The sequence below is a fragment of the Gossypium hirsutum genome, chromosome D07 (genome assembly GCF_007990345.1).
Source record: "Gossypium hirsutum isolate 1008001.06 chromosome D07, Gossypium_hirsutum_v2.1, whole genome shotgun sequence".
In the NCBI taxonomy this organism is placed as follows: Eukaryota; Viridiplantae; Streptophyta; class Magnoliopsida; order Malvales; family Malvaceae; genus Gossypium; species Gossypium hirsutum.
The window spans coordinates 175,384-196,030 of NC_053443.1; the positions used below are offsets into that span (position 1 = coordinate 175,384).

Consider the following 20,647-nt stretch of genomic DNA (forward strand, 5'->3'; position numbering starts at 1 on the left):
ATTAATTGTTAATTGTATTAATTATTATAACAAAATCTAACTAGTAAATCTAACATTTGATTAGTAAAACAAACTTAATGTTTTATTATTTTTATTTTGTAACAGATTTCTGTTAAAATAATAACTAATGGAAATATGTTAAACAGATTTCTTTTATAATGAATTGACATTTAATATGTATTATTAAACATATACAATACAATACATGGGTTTATTTATTCCATTTCTATTTCAATTTTGATATTTCTATCCAAGGTTGATAATTGATCCTTGAAACTAATGGCCCAAGATGTCTACATCACACTTTTAAGATATATATGCTAAATTTTAAATTTTACAAATAATTTTTACTGGTAAAGGTATTCTTCCAACATATCATATCACCTTAAAATTTTAAAATGCACCTACCATGTGCACAAGTTAAGAAGAATTGTCAGTTTATGGTCATGGGCATACATGAATTCAATTAGATTTTCAATTTTCATCAAACCCTACACTGCAAGTAATGGAAGTATGTGAGACATAAGTCATGAGACAAGAAATAACACTTTATTTTAAGTGGTGAAATGAAATGAAAATTACACGACTTCAATGCACCTACATGCTTTAAAGAATGTCATTGTATATACCAACAATGTATATATCACTGAATAAGAATAAAGAGCTAATGAAGTTAGATTTATTGTTTTCTTATCCCTCTTTTATTGAAAATAGAAACACTAAACTATCATATTTCTTTTATAACACTTTATTTCTTTTATAATGAAAGTAAAGTATTAAAATAAAAAACTATTATATTTTAAAAATAAAAAATATATATTTAATATATTTTCGGGCCGGGCCGGGCCCGGGCCAAAAAAATTGTGCCCGAAGTCCGGCCCGTTTTCTAAACAGGCCTAAATTTTTGCCCAAGCCTATATTTCGGGCCTATATTTTTACCCAAACTCTCCCATATTTCGGACAGGCCTTCGGGTCGGGCCGAGCCACCCGGCCATGGACAGGTCTACTCTGTTCATACTGTAATTGCAATTGTGTCGAATAGTGGATTGAGCGATATTCTTCATTTCATACTATAATTGCAAAGTAAATTCCACTAACCATTGTGCATATGGCAGTTGCCACCAATGAGTGCATAAGACTATATTGGATCTCCATCCACAGTTGGATCCATTTCATAAATCGTTGATTTCAACCACCTTAATTTGGGTCGATTTTTAGTTAGTTAGGATAACTAAGAAGTTAGGACTGTGGAAGGGGCCTGATAAGAAAGGATGAGGCCCAAAGGTTTAGCCTTAGCCCTAAGAGGTTTTAAACGGAAAGGCCGAAGGGAGGGAGACGGAAGGCTCATCATTCGATTCTTCTCCACTGTTGGTTGTTTGTTGCTATTACTGCTTTTAGTTTTATCCATTGTCTCTAATCCCTAATCCATGGCCTGGCCTTGACTGGGGACTGGACTGAACTCATTCACTCACTTCGTTGGATATCCGGTAGATAAATAATCAATGGCGGCCACTGCAAATGCAAATGCAAAGCACATGATGCTGATGATGTTGTCTGCTTCCATTTCTCTTCCTGTATCCTCACGCTGTGCATCGTTATCAGCAAAGCGTCTCCTTTACAATCAATATTCCACAAGATCGCAGACCCTCGTAAGATCCGCTTGTACGGGTATCACCACCGATACAAGCAAGAAGAAGAAGAAAGAAAAGGGGCTAGCCAAAGAAAAGAGAAGAACCCGTTCGCTCAGGGATGGGGATATTCACATTTTAAAGGAGGAGGACGTTGATTCTTCTTCTTCTTCTACAGTAATGATGCAGCAGTCCCATATCCCCGTTATGTTGGGTGAAGTCCTTGATGTCTTCTCTTCAAATTTAAAGCCTCTGTCTTCTTTTGTCGATTGTACTCTTGGAGCTGCTGGTCATGCTTCTACGGTCTCTTTCTTTCTTTTAGTAGTAGCTGTACTGTGTGTTTATGATTATGATATTCTATACAACGGTGGAAGTGTCTTGTATTACTGAAAATGGTTGTGCTTGTGGTTGTTGTTGTTCCCAGATAATCCAGTCCCACCCTGAACTCAAGCTTTTCATTGGAATGGATGTGGATCCACTTGCACTCCGTATGGCTCGTTCTCGCATCAATGCTGCTATTTCCCATTCTCACCCTCATCCTAACTTCCAAGCTCTCACTTTTGTCAAAAATTTCAGACACATCAGATCCCTTCTCACCCAGGTTGACCACATCTCTTCCGGAGTCGATGGCATCTTAATGGACTTAGGAATGTCATCCATGCAGGTCAACAATCCTGCCCGAGGCTTCAGTGTGCTTGCTAATGGACCCCTTGATATGCGCATGGATCCTCAGGTATTTCCCATTTTTTTTGCTTTCTTTCCCCATGGAGTGGATGATTATTCTTTTCTAACTATAACAGGCCGATGACAGGCTAGTCTGAAAGCGGAAGATATATTAAATTCTTGGCCAGATAGTGAAGTGGGTAGAATCCTCCGGGATTATGGAGAAGAAAGGAATTGGCGATTGCTACAAAACAAGATTGTTCAAGCCCGTCTTCAGGGTGGATTGCATTCCACTGGTGAATTGGTTGATGTTATTCGTAGTGCCACTCTTGGGACAAAAGGTAGGTTCCCTCTCCATTCAATCCCATCATCCCATGTAGTCTTGTGCTAGTGGATTACTAACGAGTTAAGGACTTTGCCCGTAGGAGGTAGGCAAGGTTGGATAAAGACTGCAACAAGAGTGTTTCAGGCTCTTAGAATCGCTGTCAATGATGAACTCAAGACGCTGGAGGATTCCCTGCACGCTTGTTTTGATTGTCTTGCTCCTGGGGGTAGGCTTGCTGTCATTTCTTTCCATAGTTTAGAGGACAGAATTGTGAAACAAGCATTCCTTAAGATCATCGGTGAAGAAGTGAGGAATTCCATAAGGAAGGTCGAAGGCGGGGAGGATGAAAAGGAATTATGGATTAGACAGACGATACAAGGTTCTAATGGAACAATACTTACCAAGAGGCCAATAACACCATCTGAAAAGGAAGAAGGCTTCAACCGTCGCAGCAGAAGTGCTAAGCTAAGGGTAATTCAGAAGTTGTAGCTATTTAGGTAACAGCTTAGGGAAGTTATTCATAAATACACAACAAATGCATTAACATCTCATGTAGCTATTTAGGTCCTTTCGACATGTAAGCCTCTAAGTTATACTGAACATTTTTATGTCATTGGAAAACCAATTAATCCTGGGGTGATTTGCCTGTGAGCATACGAGTGAAGAATGCCTACAAATTTGAACAGATTTACCTATGAGAAGAGATCTTTCCTCCATCATGCTGATTTCTGCTTGCTCACGCAGTACAAATGCCAACCTTTTGCTATTATTAAACTTTGTTGGTTGTGATTATAATGAGAACTCCAAAACTCAAATTTCTCTTAATCCCGATCTAACAATATGCAAATTAAAGTATAATCTTTGGTAAGTTTAACAAAGGAAAAAGATATATTTTGGTCGTATTCTGTTAGATGACTTGTGAAAATTGTAGTTGTATTTTTTGTTACTAACATTATATCAATTGCAGTTAAATTTCAAGGGTCCGAAGGTTTTCGAAGGTTAAAAAATAATCATTTTGCCTTTGTATACCTTGGAGATGACATTGATAAGGTTTTGTTAGTGTGTAGATAAACCAAAATCAGCGTACAAAGCTCCCCCACTGTTTCAACAAAACCAAACATTTCAAACTTGGCAATTGCCACACAATTTCAAAAACAACGGTTGAATTAGTGAAGCACGAATCAGTAAAAGAACAATAATAAGAAATTCACTGCTTGAACTGGCTTAAACTAATTGATGTTGATTGAAAGAATAAAATCCAGAGATTCACGTAAGTTGATCATTTCCATGTAGTATATACTCAAACTCGACCAAGTGTAAAAAGGTTCCTGATTCGTAAATTGAACATTGAATTGCCATAAAAATCCATCCATCAAGTTCAGAAACGACACTAAAGTGCTGAGAATATCACAGCACAAGCACATTACACTAAGAACTTAAAACTGAAACCCCATCTAAATCCACCCAAAAAGGTAGTACAACTCTCAATTTACTTTAGTTCCAAGGCCGCACCTGAAACCATATACTGTCACTTGTTGCCTGCTTTGACCTGTAATGAGGAAGCAAATACATCTTCCCTCTCCTCACAACCGAATGGTTCTAAAGTCCCACCCAGTATGATCGGCCATTGCTGTTGTGAATAGGTGATGGCCTAGGAGATGTCACGCACCATTCATACCAAACCTGCATCAGATTTGTGCCCAACCCAACCAAACAGCCTTAACTTTTTCAATTTTACAACGAACAAGTAATTTGGTTTTAAAATAATAAAATTTAACACAAAAAAGGAAAGTCCTATGTTATAAACAATAAAAGGGAAAGGACTCACCTTGGTAGAACCACAACAACGCCAAAAATGTACTTCTAAAGGGGATCCAGGTTGAACGCATATAGGTTGCCTTAGTGGGAAAAATATTGCAAACCTGCCCATCCACACCAGTCAAAGATTTTCAATTTTATGGAAGAGCGGTTATAAAGGAAAGAAATTAGAGTAATTTTTGACAAAATTGGATATAGATGGTAAGATGTGTCCCACATTCTAGCAACACTCGGTTATAAGCAATGTTCACTAGTTCAACTTCTAAATAAACCGAGTCTGTCTAATTCTGGCAAGCCAGTACGAATCTTCATTAAAATAGCTTTCACGACCGGAAATAAGTAAAATAAACAAACCACCACTCTCGTGGTCTCTGAGCAAAACCAGAAATCTAATTGCTCCCCAAACAGTAAACAGAACCAAACATATATAATAACTATGCATATGCTGAGACTATTACTGAACACCGAAATCATATTTTCGGTTCGTTGTGGGACTTTTCCAACAAGTCCACACTATAGAAAATCAGATACAATTAAAAGCCAAAAAATGGTTGCATGGCCATTCGTCAATCAATTTTCTGATCTTGCAGACACTCTAACTAATAGATGAGAATATCCGACTCCAAATTTGTTCTCAGCTAAACAAGCTTCAAACTTGAGTCCTGGACAAAAGAATCCAAGAAGAAGAAGTTTGCATACCAGCTGAACATGTTTGGTGTAGACATTGACAGCTCAATACCTAGATGTACATCTTTGTAGAGCGTTGCATCAAAGTAACCAGCAAATCCTTCAATGAAGTTTTCAAACAGTCAGGCCTAAAAATGTCTTATGATTATCATTCAAGTAAACTATTTTTTAAAATAAACATGAATGCAAATTGAAATGATGAGCAAGAGAAACATTTCTCTAAGTAATTAGTTTCCTATCTACTAAAGAAATTTCAAGGTAGTTTAGCTTTCTACACTACACCCAATAGACCCGTAATGCTCTTATAGATAATGGAAAAAAATTGAGCCATGTAAAATGCTCCTCCATTTGAGAATAGGAAATTAGTACCCATCAACACCATACCCCAATTTGAAGTAAACAATCTCCAATACTTCTAAAAAAACACTACTTGAAATTTGACATCTCTAAAATTTCATCAACATTAAGCACTTCATAAGTTCAAAACAATTGCCGTGAACCTAACATTGTAAAATTGAATAAAATGTTAAATCTGTGGCAAATTGAATAGTAGCAAGAGACAAGATTCTCATTCTGTAATACCATTTTCTACACTTATTTTCAAGATTATTCATGGAATAGGTGTAAACCAGACCCCATGGACACTCAAAAGATTTGTCTGTGCACAATATGATTTTTCTAGAACATTTAATTGAAGGAAAATTAAGTGGACTTGATTGCTACATAGTACATACCATGTACAATAGCTGATCCAGTGTCACATGGTATCACAAAATGAAGCTTCTTGTACCGTTGGTTGCTTTTCTTAGTTGAGTAATCTGGGTGATTAAATGTAAAAACCTGTACAAATTATAATAAAAGGGCAGGTTAGAACTAACAAATTTGGTGCTTCATAAGCATGGAAGAGTGTAGACCCACAGATTGTGAAGGAGCAAGCTTGGCAACACTGTGAAGTTTTACAACATAAGCAGTTTCAAAATGGATAAGATCTTTATGTGACTTGACCTGTGAAAACCAGAAAAGGGAAAAAAAATTAGAAGAAAAACTTCAAAGAATATACCAGGAAATAATAAAGTATAGGTACAAGGGAATACATCATTATATAGCTTTGAAGCAGTTATTGGTTGGATGAAACTTGTGTACCTGAGAGGCATAACAAAAAGAATGCATTTGAACTTTTTAGTTACCATGACTTTATGATATCAGACTGACCACTTAACAATAGGTCTTAATACTATTAACAATCAGTTGCTTAGAAATTGAGAATTACTGCCTAATTTTTCTTTTCCTTCTTTTGCCTTTTGATGGTGGAATATAACCTGATACAAAGTGTTATAAACCAAGCATACTGGAAGAAGAAACATTGAAAACATTTTGGCAAAGGAAGACCAATAATAGCAATAAATAAAACAAATAAAAGGCATTAGTAAGAAAAAAGGACATAAATGCATTACCTCTTTGGTTAGGAAATCTACAACTTACATTAGAATTTTCCCATTCAGTAATTCACAACAGGGCAGTAACCCAATCGGAAAACTCTTTCTCAACAAATGATTGAGATTTTAATGTTTTAATTAAGACCATTATTTTCTTTGGTATTACCTAATATAACAGATCTGAAGAGTAAAACTCAATAACAAATCTTTGATAAATATCCATCATCAAGTAATGCTTATAAGATTGCTAGTCCGTTTATCATGAGAAGTCCAATAACCATTTAAGGAAAACTAATGAAACAATTATCAAAATATAAAGCCAAAGCTGAAGAACCATAACCAAAATATCATAAGCTTGCCCATTTAGGATCCCACAAGGGGTGTCCATACATAACCCAGAAAATTTCAGGTCATTTACATTGATGCTTACTGATATTGCCAAAATAGTTGTAAATTGGATCATCGAATTTAGATTCTATCTATTGGGACATCCACACAGATTAGGGTTCAGAATCATCAGTAGAGAATTCGGCTGAATCCTCTAGTGAAACATAATTGAAATGATCCACCGCCTCATTAAAAAGATAAAAAGGGAAAAAAAAAGCATTTACATACGATGAGGGTATTGAAATTCCATCTTGCTTCAAAAACCGTTGGGCTCCATCAAGGCACTCAGGAGACAGCTCATTATCGCCAAAAGATCCCAGCAATTCACTGACCTAGATACAAACATAGCTAAGTCAAAGAATATGAACGTGCAAAAGAAAAGAATACGAGATAAAAAAATGAAAAACGAAACACAATTAGTAAATACTCACATACCAGGATGTCAGCTTTTTCAGGAGCATTCCAAAGACGCATATCACAAGAAACTATGGTAACAACATTTTCCCACCCTTCCAGTTTAATCAGACTCTGTTTAAACAAATATGACATTATGTTAAAATAAAAAACTGATTGAATGTTCAACAAACTTGGACAAGAAATGGCAGTCCTCATTTCTAAATTGGGTCTTCCAAAGAAAACCATCCATGATCAGAAGACAGGTTGGATGTTACCAAACTACCAATAACAGACTTTAATTTAAAAGCTTTTACTAGCAGAATACTCTGCCAGCTAAAGGGTGAAATTTATACAATATCTAATGCACATGAAGTTGATTTACTTCCCTAATCCTTTAACTTTTTCACAGATGAAAAAATTTGCTATAGATGAATGATATTTTTACATGAGGTAAATTTAACAAACCAAGGCGGGGTGGTGAGACTCAATGATGACTGAAGCATTTTAAGGCTTTAACTTATACACCTATTTCATCCCTACAAATCATAAATTCTACAATCAAATGAAGATACTGATCTATATTTGACTAATACTTGCAAAAAGTACTTCTAAAGAATGAAGACACATTTAAGTTTCTAGATCATAGGAGAATTAACTGAATCCCATTAATTGTAAAACATTGATGCACAAATTAATATTAGCAATTTCTCCAATTTACCTCTCAGTTAAACAAAGCCACTATAAAGGCCTTTTTTTACATATAAACTTCCTAGTCCTGAATTTAATAAACAAGAATCAAAAGAAGACAGAAAATTTGTTAAGGGTGGAGTGTAACTCTAACTAAAATCAGCATGGGCTGAAAATCCAAAAAAGAAAAGCAAATAAGGAGCGTCATCCAAAGAACTCTATGCATTAACATGCAAATACTTTATACAGTGCTAGCAGATTATTTTAGCGGAATTAACAGTGCATTATCTTAGCAACTGAAAAATATCACAATTTGAAACATAATAACTAGAATCTGCAACTCACATGAAGTGTGACCACAGCATTTGGGTTTTTTTCTACAGCATAAACTTTAAGCTTGCGTCCAGTTTCCTCAGCTGCCTATCAGATCAACAAACAGATTACAAAGACATCAGAACAGAAGTTGCAGGAATAAGTGCATCCATTTGGAAAAATACATAAGAAAAAAACCTGCAATGCTGCTCTCACTAGAGGTCCTCGTCCTGCTCCAACAACCATTAATACCTTCCCACAACAAGAAAACACATCAATACCAAGAATGAAAAATCTTGTATGTGTGAAACACCAATGGAAAACAAGATCATCAGATGTTAACTAAAACAGACAAACTAGAAAAACATGATAAACAGGTAGCTTACAGTTGTTATTGCTGATTCATTCCCATCAGGTACCCTATCCAGTAAAGCTTTACAGATTGCCCTTTGATACTAGTAAAACATAAGCATACATTCATTCAGATTGAAAAATATAAAATAAAATAACACAAATAATGACAACTACTGTCACCAATCAATAATATAAGAGGTGAAAGGACAAAAAATGACACTAAAGAAATTATATATAGGCACAAAACTGCACTACCTGAATATATTTCACCGAGTCTTTCTCAAAAGTTTCATACGTTTGAGCCTCCAGATTATCCATCAGAGGCTGCATCATAATAGCAGAATAAACCAACCTTTAACTTAAACAACAACAACAATAACAAAAATAATAATAACAGTGGCAAGGAAGTAGCAGAAATGTGATGCTATATCATCAGACTATCCGATACTTCAGCATTTATATTTTGTGTCAACAGCCAAACACATTTAGCTCTCAGCAGACCCTAAACCCTAAACAAAATGGAAAGTTCATGAATCAGAAAAGAATACAGACGAAGAAAACTCACTTGCAATGGAGCCTGTAAAAAATCCCTATAACCAAGCTGGCATATGAGAATGAATGAGTTAGAACAAGAATAACACTTGGGGGAAGAAATCTATCTTGGTCAAAAAGACAAAAAAAGAGACCTCAATCCGTTCTTGCTCCGAGAGCGGTTCCATCCTTTGATAAAGATAACCAACATAATCCAAATATGACCTGAGAGGATGTCTTTCCACATCTGTATCCAGAAAGGTGCAATGTGAGCTTTTTCAACAATAGACTCACCTACTACTCAGCAAGAAATGCAAATTGAAAGAACCTAGGCACTTACTGTTCACATTTTTATCAATATGATTAGCAGCTGAACCTGTGCTTTCTGCAGGAATATTATGTAAAGGTTTTCCAGAAAGAACCATCTGTCAAGACAATGATAGGTGAAATTTAAAAAAAACCATAAATATTGAAGCTGAAAACACATTGGATGGCATGAGAAAAATAATAAAAATCATCAAATGACAAAAAGAAACATTTGCAAATGTTTCAATACCTGTACAGAATGGTTAAAAAACCCAGTAATTAGCTTCTGATGGCTCTTTGACAGGCATGGGTAACCTCGTGCATTTGTCAGGAAAGACTGGCAAAAAGTAGTACATTAGAAATCCAGGAAAACAAGGAGTGATCTGCATTAAAACTAAATAAAAACTCAAGACAACTTTTACCCTTACAGGATGCCGGACCTGGCTTTTTTAACAAAAATAATAGTAAATAAACCCTCAGAACATACTTACATCAGTATGTACTATGGCTACTCTGACAGGCTCTCCAAACCACCGTCCAATTGAGTTCACAGAAGGTAGCGTACTCCTAGAGAATACGCATTTTTTGTTAGAACTGCATTTCATTTTATTTCATAAGTGTGGTCAAATAATTAAAAAAAAACTAATGACAGAAACTCACAGAATATCAAGGGCAAGTGACAGTTGACTATGATTTTCACAGATTAGCCGAAATGAATTCCAGAGTTCCCAAGAGTCTCTCTGTACAAAAAAGGGGGGGGGAGAGGAAGGAAGGTAACAAGTTAAAGCACACATATTATACTCACTTCTTCATAACCATACTTAGTTGAAAAGAACTCCAAGAAATCCAGACCTCGAAGATATGCATAAAGTAGACAACAGAACAGAACTGACAATTTCGTTCTCATATATATTTATATATTATATATGTTTTAACGCCTAAGTTAGAATATAGGAAAAGGAGAATAGTAGCATAGTTGGATACAGATCATTAAGGGTAAGATACCCACACCAAGAGTGGAGACTTCACTCACCAGATCATCAGAATCTACATCCAGTGAATCCTCATCAGTTTTTAATAGTGGAATCCTTAGCCACAGCTTAAGTGAGGAAACATTAAAAGAGGAAACAGTGGTTAGAACATGTTACAAAAATTTGCATTGATTCTGACAATGAATCTAGATTAAAAAAAGGCACCTGCATATTGCTTAGGCCCTGCAGAATCTGATTCACACATCTAGCATAATTAGCGCATGAAGCTCGCTTAGGTGAAGGAAGAAGGCATGCCTAAAGTAGACAATAAAATGGAAAATTATATGCTACCAATCAAAGAAGCAAAAATTCTTTCAAAAGCTACAGTAACTTTGACATTTCATCATGCATATGGCAACCATCAACAAACATCTTACACTTTATTTAACTTCTGCTTTTTGTTATAGAACATTAAGATCAAACTTGTATTTAAAAACAACTTAAAGTTAGACTTACTAACAATTTATACAACACCAAAATAAATTACTAATAAAGAAGAAAGGTAATTGCCAAAAAGATAGCAACAGAAAAAGAGCCAATTATCCTACTATTAAAGCCCACAGAGCCAGCAGTATATATAAATCAAAATTTTTAAAAAGATCCAAGTAAAGCATTCAATTTTTGCCAACAATAGCACCAGGAACAGAGCCATTTACTTATTATTAATGGCCACCAGAGTAATCAGTAAATAAAGTAAAATTTCTAAGCTCCATGTACATCATTCAATTCTAACCACTTTCAGGCTAGTTATGTTTCATTTCCAATAAAACTTACAATAAGTGGTGATTTTGGTGTAATGTGGATAATCCATGCCTTCGAGTTTTATAAAAATAAAAACAAAAATCTTTCAAGGTGGCACATAGTTGGTGAAATTTTGGTGAGTTTCTCAAGGTTTATTGAAATTTATACCAGCTGCAGCTTAACTTTTAAGTAAAAAAAACAACTGTAGGATTATGATTTAGAATTGAAAGCTAATGCAGGATAGTTCCTTCTTCAGATATAATAAGGTCAACCCAATTCATCAGAATTTGAAATTTGATTTCACAATAAAACATCAAATTACTCTTTGACTAATCTTGAACGTCAAGGGGGGGAAAAGGCCAAGCTGTCTGCAATTCTATACAAGAAAAACCTTACAACCCTGTAAAAACAGCTTATTAAAAGTATATACACCTGCAGAGATAGATGAGAGGCCCATGCTATTTCTTGCTTCAAAGTAGTCTCAGAATCCATCCGAAAGATCTCATCCTCTGAATCTAAGTCAATCCACGTGCTGATTTTTCCTGGAAAATTTCAGGAAGCTGTTGAGGGCATTTAAATCAATTCTAGACATTAACAAACTCAGATTGACGTAAACATCCAATCAGTAGCAACTGTAAGAAGTGAAGCTAAAACATTTTAAAGGAAAAACTTTCACTCGAGTAACAGTGATCGCTGGGCTGAAGGATAAATATCTTTAAGATACATAATCTCTTTACAATAACAGAAAAAGAAAAGACAATAAAATTAAGTGACATGATGCTGAAAATGTGATGATTAAAAATTTGTAATGGATGCCAGTAAAAGTTCATACCAACAACATGACTACTCCACTGGGAAGGACTCAAAACTAAGTCTGACCCAGCAAATGGCAGAACGTGAGAGCTACCATTCTCTGCTTCCAACAAGCTTGGTCTGTAAGTAGGATCCATCTAACCATTACACAGACGCAAAAGGGGAAAGTCATAAGAGAGTCGCTGGGTAAATGCCTACTCCTAAGAAAAAAACAAAGGCATTAACCAATTAACTAACCAAAGGAGCGACAACAAAATCAAAGCCCGAAGAGGAGAGATTGTAAGACAAAAGGCGAGGCATGTCATCCTCAAATTCAGTCTCCACTCCGCAGTACCTGGACTCGCTTTTATCCCATCCTCCTCTTTCTCCTAGACCCATTTTCGCTCTCGCTTTTACTCCTCTTCCACTTGGAAATGGCAATATAACAAATGGAGAGGAAAGACAAACACTTAGACTACAAAGAAAATTGAAAGTAGAAGCAGAGCACACACTCCTCCGGAGGGTTTTGCTAGGGTTTCCTTGCTATGTGTGAACTAAGCACAACGCCTTAGGTTAAAAAAAATATGAATTCGAATACATTAGGGCACGTTTGTTTCGCTGAATTGGATTAGAGATGTAATGGAATAGAGGTGTATTGGATTAGAGGTGTAATAGCAAATCAACTGTTTGGTTGAATGTAATGAAATAGAGGCGTAATAGTAATCTTGTATTTGGTTGAATGAAATAGAGGTGTAATAGCATAATGGAAAAAACTAAAATGACTAGAATACCCTTAGCATAAATTTGTTTAGGTAACTGATTATTGTTATTGTTATTAAATTTTAATAAGATTATTAATATAAATAATAAATAATTTAATCATATTTTAACATAATTATTATTAAATATATTTTTTATAATATATAATTTGATAAAATATATGAATTTATTAAAATTATAATATATAATATTATAAAATATAATTTAACATAATTATTATTAAATATAATTTAACAAAAATATATAATTTAATAAAATTCTTAGTATTAAATATTCTTATATGAATTTACTAAAATCATAATATATAATACTATAAAATAATTATTATTAAATATAATTTAACAAAAATATATAATTTAATAAAATTAAATATTCTTATGATTGTATCAACAAACTTCATCAATTTCTTCTATCAAATATTAAAATATTTGAACTTGACTTTGAATAATGATTTTATGATTGTTACTTTACCATCAGCAACTCAAGTTAAATTTACTTAACAACATAATGAATTAGGGTTTTTCTTCATATTCCCAATTATGTATTCTGTTTCCCAATAATGAATTATGTATTCAATTTCATTTTTGTTTCTAGATTTAACTTGCAGCAATTTTGGTCTTCAATGTTGTTTTCTTCGTTTATTTTAACTTTTTTTTTGTTATATTTTCTGTAGAAAGATGGATTTTTTATGATTAAAATTTTAGACATGTTTATTTTCAATTTTTTCCACGAGCATTTAGATAAGAAAAATATTAAAACTATTCAAAAGTTACTTGTTTGCTTCAAAACGAATTATATAAGGACTAAATTGCTCATTTTTATATTAGAGGACCCAATTTGCTCTTGAATTTCTAATAGTTTAACCAACAAAAGTCTTACATGACCTAACAAAAAACCTCTCCAACTAAATTGCACGCATAACTTGTTTCGCAAAGTTCATTATAGTGTGATACAAGAAAACTGATCTGAGGCAATACATGAACTGTCCTCTTTCTCTTCCAATGTTCGGCACAACTCATCTACTTCTTCCCTGCATTAGTAAACTGATCACTTAATTTGCTTATATAAAATTCAACATGCAAATACTATACACATTCTCTTAGACATGCTAAAGAGTAAAGACTTCAAAACATGGGGTATATACCATATACACACTTCTAGACATGTTCATTAGTGGTTTAACACTACTTTCTTTGTTTTTGGTTTGATTGCAGTTCTTTATGGGACACATACTTTCTTTGTCAATGCGAAGATATCACCTACTTTAGCCTTAAATCTTTGAACAAACATTTTGCAAATTACATGGCAGGCAGTGCATTAACTTTTCATATTAAAAAAACCATGCAAATGATAAAAGAAATCCACAAAGTTTCTAAACATGTTCCATTCCAACACAATCAAAACCGAAGCATGTGAACATAGCAGGATCTTGAAACAGAAGTCAGTCATGGCATAAAAAGACAGGAAAATGCACAAAGAACAAATAAGCACAGATGTGACTACCACACAAATGATGCAACTAACAACATCAGTAACAAAACATGGAAACCTTAAGTTTAGTTGTTAAAGTGACATACTTGTCTTGATTAAATAGGTCAATGATCTGTGTTCTTCCATTGTCATGGTTGAAAAAGATGAAGAGGCTCCAATGCATAAGCCATATTCTACTCTGAACTTGGTTCAAAGGTGATGAGAAGCTCTGCAGCAAAAAGACCAATAAATGAGTCAACGAATAATCGAAAAGCAAATTGTCAAAATAAAAACCGAATAATCAATGGGAATATAACCAAAACCTTGGAATCGATTATTTCTTTCAAACGATTAAGTTCTTCAAGAGCAATATCCCAGTTTTGCATCAGTATCTCGGCAGCAAGCTTCCCCCACAATGCACTCAAGCTCCTTTCGCTGTTAGTACATAAAGCCCGATACTGATACAGATAGTCAGCAGCACCAGAGTAGTTGCCACACTCAAATTGGAATTTTGCATACTGATATAATGCCTCTATTTGATCTGGACCAATCTGTTAAAAAAATAATTTTATCCACCATTAAATTAAAAAAAACTTCAATTAATTCAAACCCAGGCAAAATCAAAACTGTAACAACAAAGAGCATGCTAGAATTTTAGCACAAGAAAGCATATGCATCTATTTGGTTATTCTTTATATTTTCCTTAAAAATCACATAATGTTATGACTAATACAATTTCACACTTGAATGGGTTATTCACTAAAAATCAAGAAGGGGTTAAAATAACATAAAAATAACCTTAAATTCATGAAAAAGGGGGGAACAGACCTGGTAGCGGTCATTAAGCATCTGGAGATTATACTGTTTATCAGCACGCAGTTCCTGAACAGCGTTAGCGTTTTGCAAGAAAGTAACGAGAGGAGCGGCGGCATCTTCCAAAGCTTTGAGACGAGCGACAACCTCGACTCTCCTATCGACCATGTCCTGAGGGACATCATCGGTGCGGTATAGGCTCTTATGGAATATTTGTCTTGTTCAAAAGCTCGATCTTTGCTTTCAAGATCTGTTCATCTGGGTATAGTTGTCGCTCTTGCAAGAACTCTAGCAATGGTTGTAAAGTAAAAGAAAAGAAAAGGTTGAGAGACAGAGGGAGCAAATCGGTTGAGCAAATCGACAGAAGGCAGAAGGAAGGAAGAGGAGACGCAATAGGAAAGCCAATCAGGAGGGTAAAACAGGGAGAGTAAACGAAGCAGCACCTAAACTGAGCTTTGGGGATGTATTACAAATCGGTGAATTTCACCGATTAGGTCAGGAATGTATTACACTCGTAATAGCATTACCATGAACCAAACAAGGGAACAAAAAAGCTTAAGTGGGGCCCACTGATTAGGGGTGTATTGGCATAGCCAATACACCCAACCAAACATGCTCTAACACTTGTTCTAACTTGTTAGTGGATGGGCCTTGCAGCCCATGAGAACCAGCATCCTATACATGGTACAATATGCATTTCAGTGAATTAATTGGAATCTACGGGGCCGAAAGCCTGAGATAAAATATAGATTAAAATAAATCTACATGTATATAAATAGCATCTCCTTTTGTCACGAACTTAAAATTTTCCTACGCGATCCGTGCGGCTAGTTTCTTTGTTTAAAAATGCTTAAATCAGCCTAACTCGCAATGATAAAGGATTCAACAACAAAAACGCTTAAGTCGGCCTAACTTGCAATGATAAAGAATTCAATAGAATTCCCTCAAGGCACCCACGAAAAACAGCAGAAGAACGAAGTAATAACGAACGTTGAAAGATGAACGAAAGCCACAGAAAAGCAAGAACACTTGAGAGAAAAGTTTGATTGAATACTCTCAAAATTCTTATTGATAATTTAATGAATTATAATGAGCAGAGAAGTCTCTATTTATAGTTGAGGCTCAAGGTACATTAAAGGCTACAATTAAAAGCTGTATACAATTAGAATTCTAAGACACAATTAGAACTCTAAGACAAAATTAGAAGCTGTATACAATTAGAACTCTAAGATTACATAATCATACCTTCTTGGGTCACTTCTCATATTTATCAGGCTCTTGGGATGGGCTTTTAATCTCTCCAGGCAACGGGTTAGTTTGGTTGGGCCAAATGACCTTGCACAAGTTTCTCATGGTTGCGTACTCCCATGCGCAACCCATGACACTTTTTGACATGGTATTCAGTTTTAAGAGGCGGAGCAGGATCACAACCAGAGGAAGAGTAGTGCTTACAATGCATGCAATGTTGATGAAAAGCAAGAAACTAGTGCTTTGAAAGAGGACAGAAATGGGAACACGTTCTGCTTTGTATCAGAAATGCAACTAATAGGTAGCCCAGAGGCCAGAACCACTGATGGATACTTGCAAATACCCACATCTTTTCCATCTGCAGCTTGTTTTTACATATATATCAACATCAATAACATAAGTGTGTAAAAGATTGATGGTCACAAAATATATCATTTTGATTTTCATTTGATGATGCTCCGCATCTGCAATGAGATATATGGTAGAGTATTAAGTCTAACAGGAATAGGGTTTAATGCATTCACTTGATAGGCAGTCCCAACTTGCTTCAAAGGTCGGACTGGAAATACTCAAGAGAGGTCGGGAATACATGTGCACTCTTCTCAAATCTAGAACCTTTATTTATAGTCTGTTATAATATATGCAAGATTCGATTCAGTTTCAGGCTCGAACTCTCCCTCCCCTAATAAATATAAATATGCTTCTTCTCCCCGGGAATCTCTCCTTATTCTTTTATCATTCAATACTGCTCCTGCAACATTCCAACTCCAACATTTTATATTCCCCAAGTTAATTATGTCCCTTAAAATTAAACAAGAGTTGAGTTCTTTTGGAGATGGTTATTGAGTTATGTTATGATAATTAAGTTACACAAGGTGTTTGGGTAGATTTTGGTGATGGTTCTCACCATACATACTGCAAAGAGCAATTAAGGATGGAAGTTTAGGGTGGTGTTTAAGAGTGATGACCAATGGTTGATCTTGTGTTATCTGTGTCTCATTTTTCTGTGTCTTTATTCTCGTCCCTTTGATCTTGGAAAAGGGGGTATTTAAAGAGAGTAAAGCCTTCACTTTAACCTCATGATATGACTTAGATGTATTCTGCTATGGGGTTGGTCACTATGGTAAAGATAAGATTGAATCTGATGTGACAGCTTTCTTTAATAGTGTTATGGCAATACTCTTTATGTGACGCATCATAAATAAATAAAAAATTATAAAGTGAGCTTCTTTGAAACTGAAATTTTAGAGCAATGAGGCTTGTATTTTTTAGGCGAAGGTGTAATCTCCACGACATGTTTAAAGAGAGTAAAGACAAACACCGTGGAAGGAACTTGGTCGGAAATTGAGCGTGGTTCCCAACTTGGAAGATGGCAATACTATGGGTTAGTATGATCATTACAAACAGGGTCTTGTTTTGCCCTCACCAGTCTGCTAAAGTTAAATCTTATTTGGGTGATTGCCTAAAGAAAATGAGCCCAAATGGTGTGGCTCTATTTGTCATTGATAACTTTAGGGATAAGTTGGACATATATAGGTGCGATTTATACAGTCTAAGGGTGGGCCACTGAGAACCACAAATGAAATTGGTAAAATAAGCACGCTGAAGAGGCTTGAAGGATTTTTTTGAGTTCTCCCAATTTGTGGTTGCATCAAGAGGAAGGCTTCCAATAAATGAAATGAAGTTATAACCTTATCTACGCAAGTTCCAAAAAGCATAAGGTTGCTGATCTTACCTCCCAAGTTTCTAAAAAGCAAAAGGTGGCTCGCCCAATGCACAACCTAACACCGGTATTGGCATTCCCCAAAATAAGGAGGTTCGCCAAGCATTAAGTGGTGTTTCTATTAATGTTCTTTACAATGAGGAAGATGATGACTTAGACCGGGAAATTGACAATTATACGAGCCCCAAATCAATGCCTTGTATAATTGTGGAGAGTGTAGATCCTTTGGTTGTCAAATAATCTTTTAAGATTGAGGATTCTGGTGTGTAGTGACACTATAATCAGTATGATCTTGATTGAGCTTTGTTTTCTATGTACTTACGACTTTGTGAATTTTTGCAGATACGGCAGCTAGCAGGTTTGACTGGTATAACTTTCTCCAAGAGTTGGATAGAGAGGACGCCCTATCCCTAAAAAGGCAAAATGTTGGTGGTGGGGTTGACACTGCTGCCATGTCAACCAAGACAACGCCAACTCCTACTCTAACAACCACTCTAATGGTTGTTGTTACGTTAACTGTTGCATCCCCTTATGCCCTTACTATGCTTATTTCAACTATGCTTATTTCTCGATCACTGTTCCTTATGCCCTTACTACACTAGCTATTGACACTCCTCCTTCAACTATGCTTATTTCTCTATCATTGTCCCTTGTGACTGTCTTTGTGTCGAACCAACTTGGAGGCGCTACTAATGATACTGCTTCCACATAGGCCTTTTTTTTAGTTTAAGGGTCATAATGTCAAAAAGAAGATAAGGAGGTTCAGAAAAAGTCATTTTGTGATGTCTCCATCAGGAGTATTCCATGACGTAGTCATTTGTTTATTGATAAGTTTACACGAATTTTCCATATTTAGTTATTTAGGGAAACCATTAACAAAAGTGTTAAAATGTGAAAATGATTAAAAAGAAGCTTGAGTAAAAAAATGCTAACAAGTTAATTTTATTCTTGACTACTTGATGTGAAGAATTTATTGTTGCATTTACTAAATTTGTTGATTTAAATTGTCATGAATTGCTTTGTACGCCGATTGTATGCTTATAATTTAGTTATTGTATATAGTATTTTTAAAGAATAGTTGATCATCACTGAGCTTTGAAGAAAGCTCAGCGTTCCAAATCACAAGTGAAGCTTTCAAGGAGTTTGTTGGTTGAGTATCATCAAACTTAAAAGTCTTCATGAATTCCATTTTTTGTAGAGACTTTTTCTTGGTTTTAGCTTTGGATGTACTTAGGACCTTTTGGTTTAAGTTTTAGCACTTGTGGTTTAGGACCCTGTGGTGTGCCTTATTTCTGAACTTATGGTATATTTTTTGTATTTTGCTTCTAAATCTGATAAAGGATTTGAATTGATAAGGTTCCATGGTTTTGAGTTTTAATTTAGTCGAGGTATGATGCCTACCTAGCATGATTTTATTTGAGTGTGATTTTGGATGCTAAATGTCTTGGTTAAGGTTTGGGTTTTTTATTTGGTACATTTTGTTTTATTTTGAGAAATGTTTAGCAGTATTGTTTTGGCCTAATTTTTTTCTTTTCAAGCTTGAGTATAGGTACCTCTTAAGTTGAGTATAGGTATTCTGACCCATGGTTTTGGTACCTTTGCAAACAGTAGCTAAAATTGTGAAGCAAGAGAGAGGCAAGTATCAATACATGGCCACGAATATTGATACTCTAGACCAATTATTGATACAACCCCTTAATGTATCAGTATATTGAAACTTCAAACCTAATTTGTTTAAAAATTGGACCAAGTATTGATACCCACAATCTTAGTATCGATACTTGGGTCGTTGATTGCCTAGATAGGCCTCCAAACAACATTTTTAAACTCGTTTTGAACTCGATTTTCGTTTATAATGCTTTATGAATGCCTTAATTGTTGTTTGAATGATCAAAACTTTGGTTTGGAAGTGAATTGTTTAAAAGATAAAACGATCAATGTTGATTCAATGATCAATGTGATTCTCATTGTTCGACCAAACATGGTAAAGGGTGTTACAATTATTGTGTCATGGAGTATTATTTTGCATGGTGGGGTTCTTGGCCCCTTAATGTTGTGATGATTGGTTGCCTCTAATAATATCAAGTTGATTCAGATAGATTTGATAATACATGGGTGATTGTTTTGCCTGAAGTTGTTGGTGGTATTCTTCTTTTTGGTTGTAAGCAACATAACCTGATATTACACCTTTAGTTGTGGCTGATAATATTGCTATACTCGTAATACTCTTCCTGGCCATGTTGGTTATCTCCTACCCATTGTGGTTTTAATATTGGTTTCGATATTATTGATCACCTTGCTAATAGTTGGTTTTGTTTTCTTGTACTTCTAGGATGTTTTGGGTTAATTGAGTCATAGCTTTTCATCTAGTTTCTCATAATCAGTATCAGTTATTATAACAATTAAGTTATACAAGGTGTTGTGGTACACTATGATGGTGGTTCATGATACATAGTGTAGAGAGCTACTAGGATGGAGGCATAAGATGGCGTTTTATAGTGATGGCCAATGGTTGATTT

General features: G+C 35.1%; 3 protein-coding genes across 3 annotated transcripts; 1 reads left to right on the top strand and 2 right to left on the bottom strand.

The window, feature by feature from the left end:
* Positions 1 to 1,306: 1,306 nt before the first annotated feature.
* Positions 1,307 to 3,301, top strand: LOC107932998 (ribosomal RNA small subunit methyltransferase H). Its single transcript, XM_016865131.2, has 4 exons — positions 1,307 to 1,931; positions 2,053 to 2,361; positions 2,440 to 2,632; positions 2,717 to 3,301. The coding sequence occupies exons 1-4, from the start codon at positions 1,503 to 1,505 to the stop codon at positions 3,103 to 3,105; spliced, it is 1,320 nt and encodes a 439-aa protein (XP_016720620.1). The 5' UTR covers positions 1,307 to 1,502; the 3' UTR covers positions 3,106 to 3,301.
* Positions 3,302 to 3,881: 580 nt separating this feature from the next.
* Positions 3,882 to 12,660, bottom strand: LOC107932997 (protein arginine N-methyltransferase 1.5). The gene is made up of 23 exons (XM_016865130.2): positions 12,353 to 12,660; positions 12,135 to 12,252; positions 11,735 to 11,844; positions 10,727 to 10,816; positions 10,564 to 10,629; positions 10,191 to 10,270; positions 10,022 to 10,097; positions 9,781 to 9,867; positions 9,565 to 9,649; positions 9,380 to 9,471; positions 9,259 to 9,294; positions 8,949 to 9,017; positions 8,726 to 8,794; positions 8,538 to 8,591; positions 8,373 to 8,447; positions 7,380 to 7,472; positions 7,173 to 7,276; positions 6,216 to 6,264; positions 6,040 to 6,126; positions 5,856 to 5,961; positions 5,134 to 5,221; positions 4,445 to 4,538; positions 3,882 to 4,299 (listed from the first exon to the last, which is right to left on the bottom strand). The coding sequence occupies exons 1-23, from the start codon at positions 12,491 to 12,493 to the stop codon at positions 4,216 to 4,218; spliced, it is 1,953 nt and encodes a 650-aa protein (XP_016720619.2). The 5' UTR covers positions 12,494 to 12,660; the 3' UTR covers positions 3,882 to 4,215.
* Positions 12,661 to 13,813: 1,153 nt separating this feature from the next.
* On the bottom strand, positions 13,814 to 15,363 carry LOC107932977 (eukaryotic translation initiation factor 3 subunit E). Its single transcript, XM_016865112.2, has 4 exons — positions 15,173 to 15,363; positions 14,668 to 14,895; positions 14,452 to 14,573; positions 13,814 to 13,904 (listed from the first exon to the last, which is right to left on the bottom strand). Exons 1-4 carry the CDS (start codon positions 15,323 to 15,325, stop codon positions 13,814 to 13,816), a joined length of 594 nt encoding a protein of 197 aa, XP_016720601.2. The 5' UTR covers positions 15,326 to 15,363.
* Between the last annotated feature and the right edge of the window lie 5,284 nt (positions 15,364 to 20,647).

Coding starts and splice junctions, on each gene's coding strand:
- LOC107932998 (XM_016865131.2), top strand. CDS start 1,503: ATGGCGGCCACTGCAAATGCAAATGCAAAGCACATGATGCTGATGATG. Junction 1,932..2,052: donor CTGCTGGTCATGCTTCTACG/GTCTCTTTCTTT, acceptor TGTTGTTCCCAG/ATAATCCAGTCCCACCCTGA. Junction 2,362..2,439: donor ATATGCGCATGGATCCTCAG/GTATTTCCCATT, acceptor GGCCGATGACAG/GCTAGTCTGAAAGCGGAAGA.
- LOC107932997 (XM_016865130.2), bottom strand. CDS start 12,493: ATGGGTCTAGGAGAAAGAGGAGGATGGGATAAAAGCGAGTCCAGGTAC. Junction 8,592..8,725: donor ATGAATCAGCAATAACAACT/GTAAGCTACCTG, acceptor TGTTGTGGGAAG/GTATTAATGGTTGTTGGAGC. Junction 6,265..7,172: donor GGAATTTCAATACCCTCATC/GTATGTAAATGC, acceptor TATGCCTCTCAG/GTACACAAGTTTCATCCAAC.
- LOC107932977 (XM_016865112.2), bottom strand. CDS start 15,325: ATGGTCGATAGGAGAGTCGAGGTTGTCGCTCGTCTCAAAGCTTTGGAA. Junction 14,896..15,172: donor TGCTTAATGACCGCTACCAG/GTCTGTTCCCCC, acceptor TTTTTTTAACAG/ATTGGTCCAGATCAAATAGA. Junction 13,905..14,451: donor GACCTATTTAATCAAGACAA/GTATGTCACTTT, acceptor TTACTAATGCAG/GGAAGAAGTAGATGAGTTGT.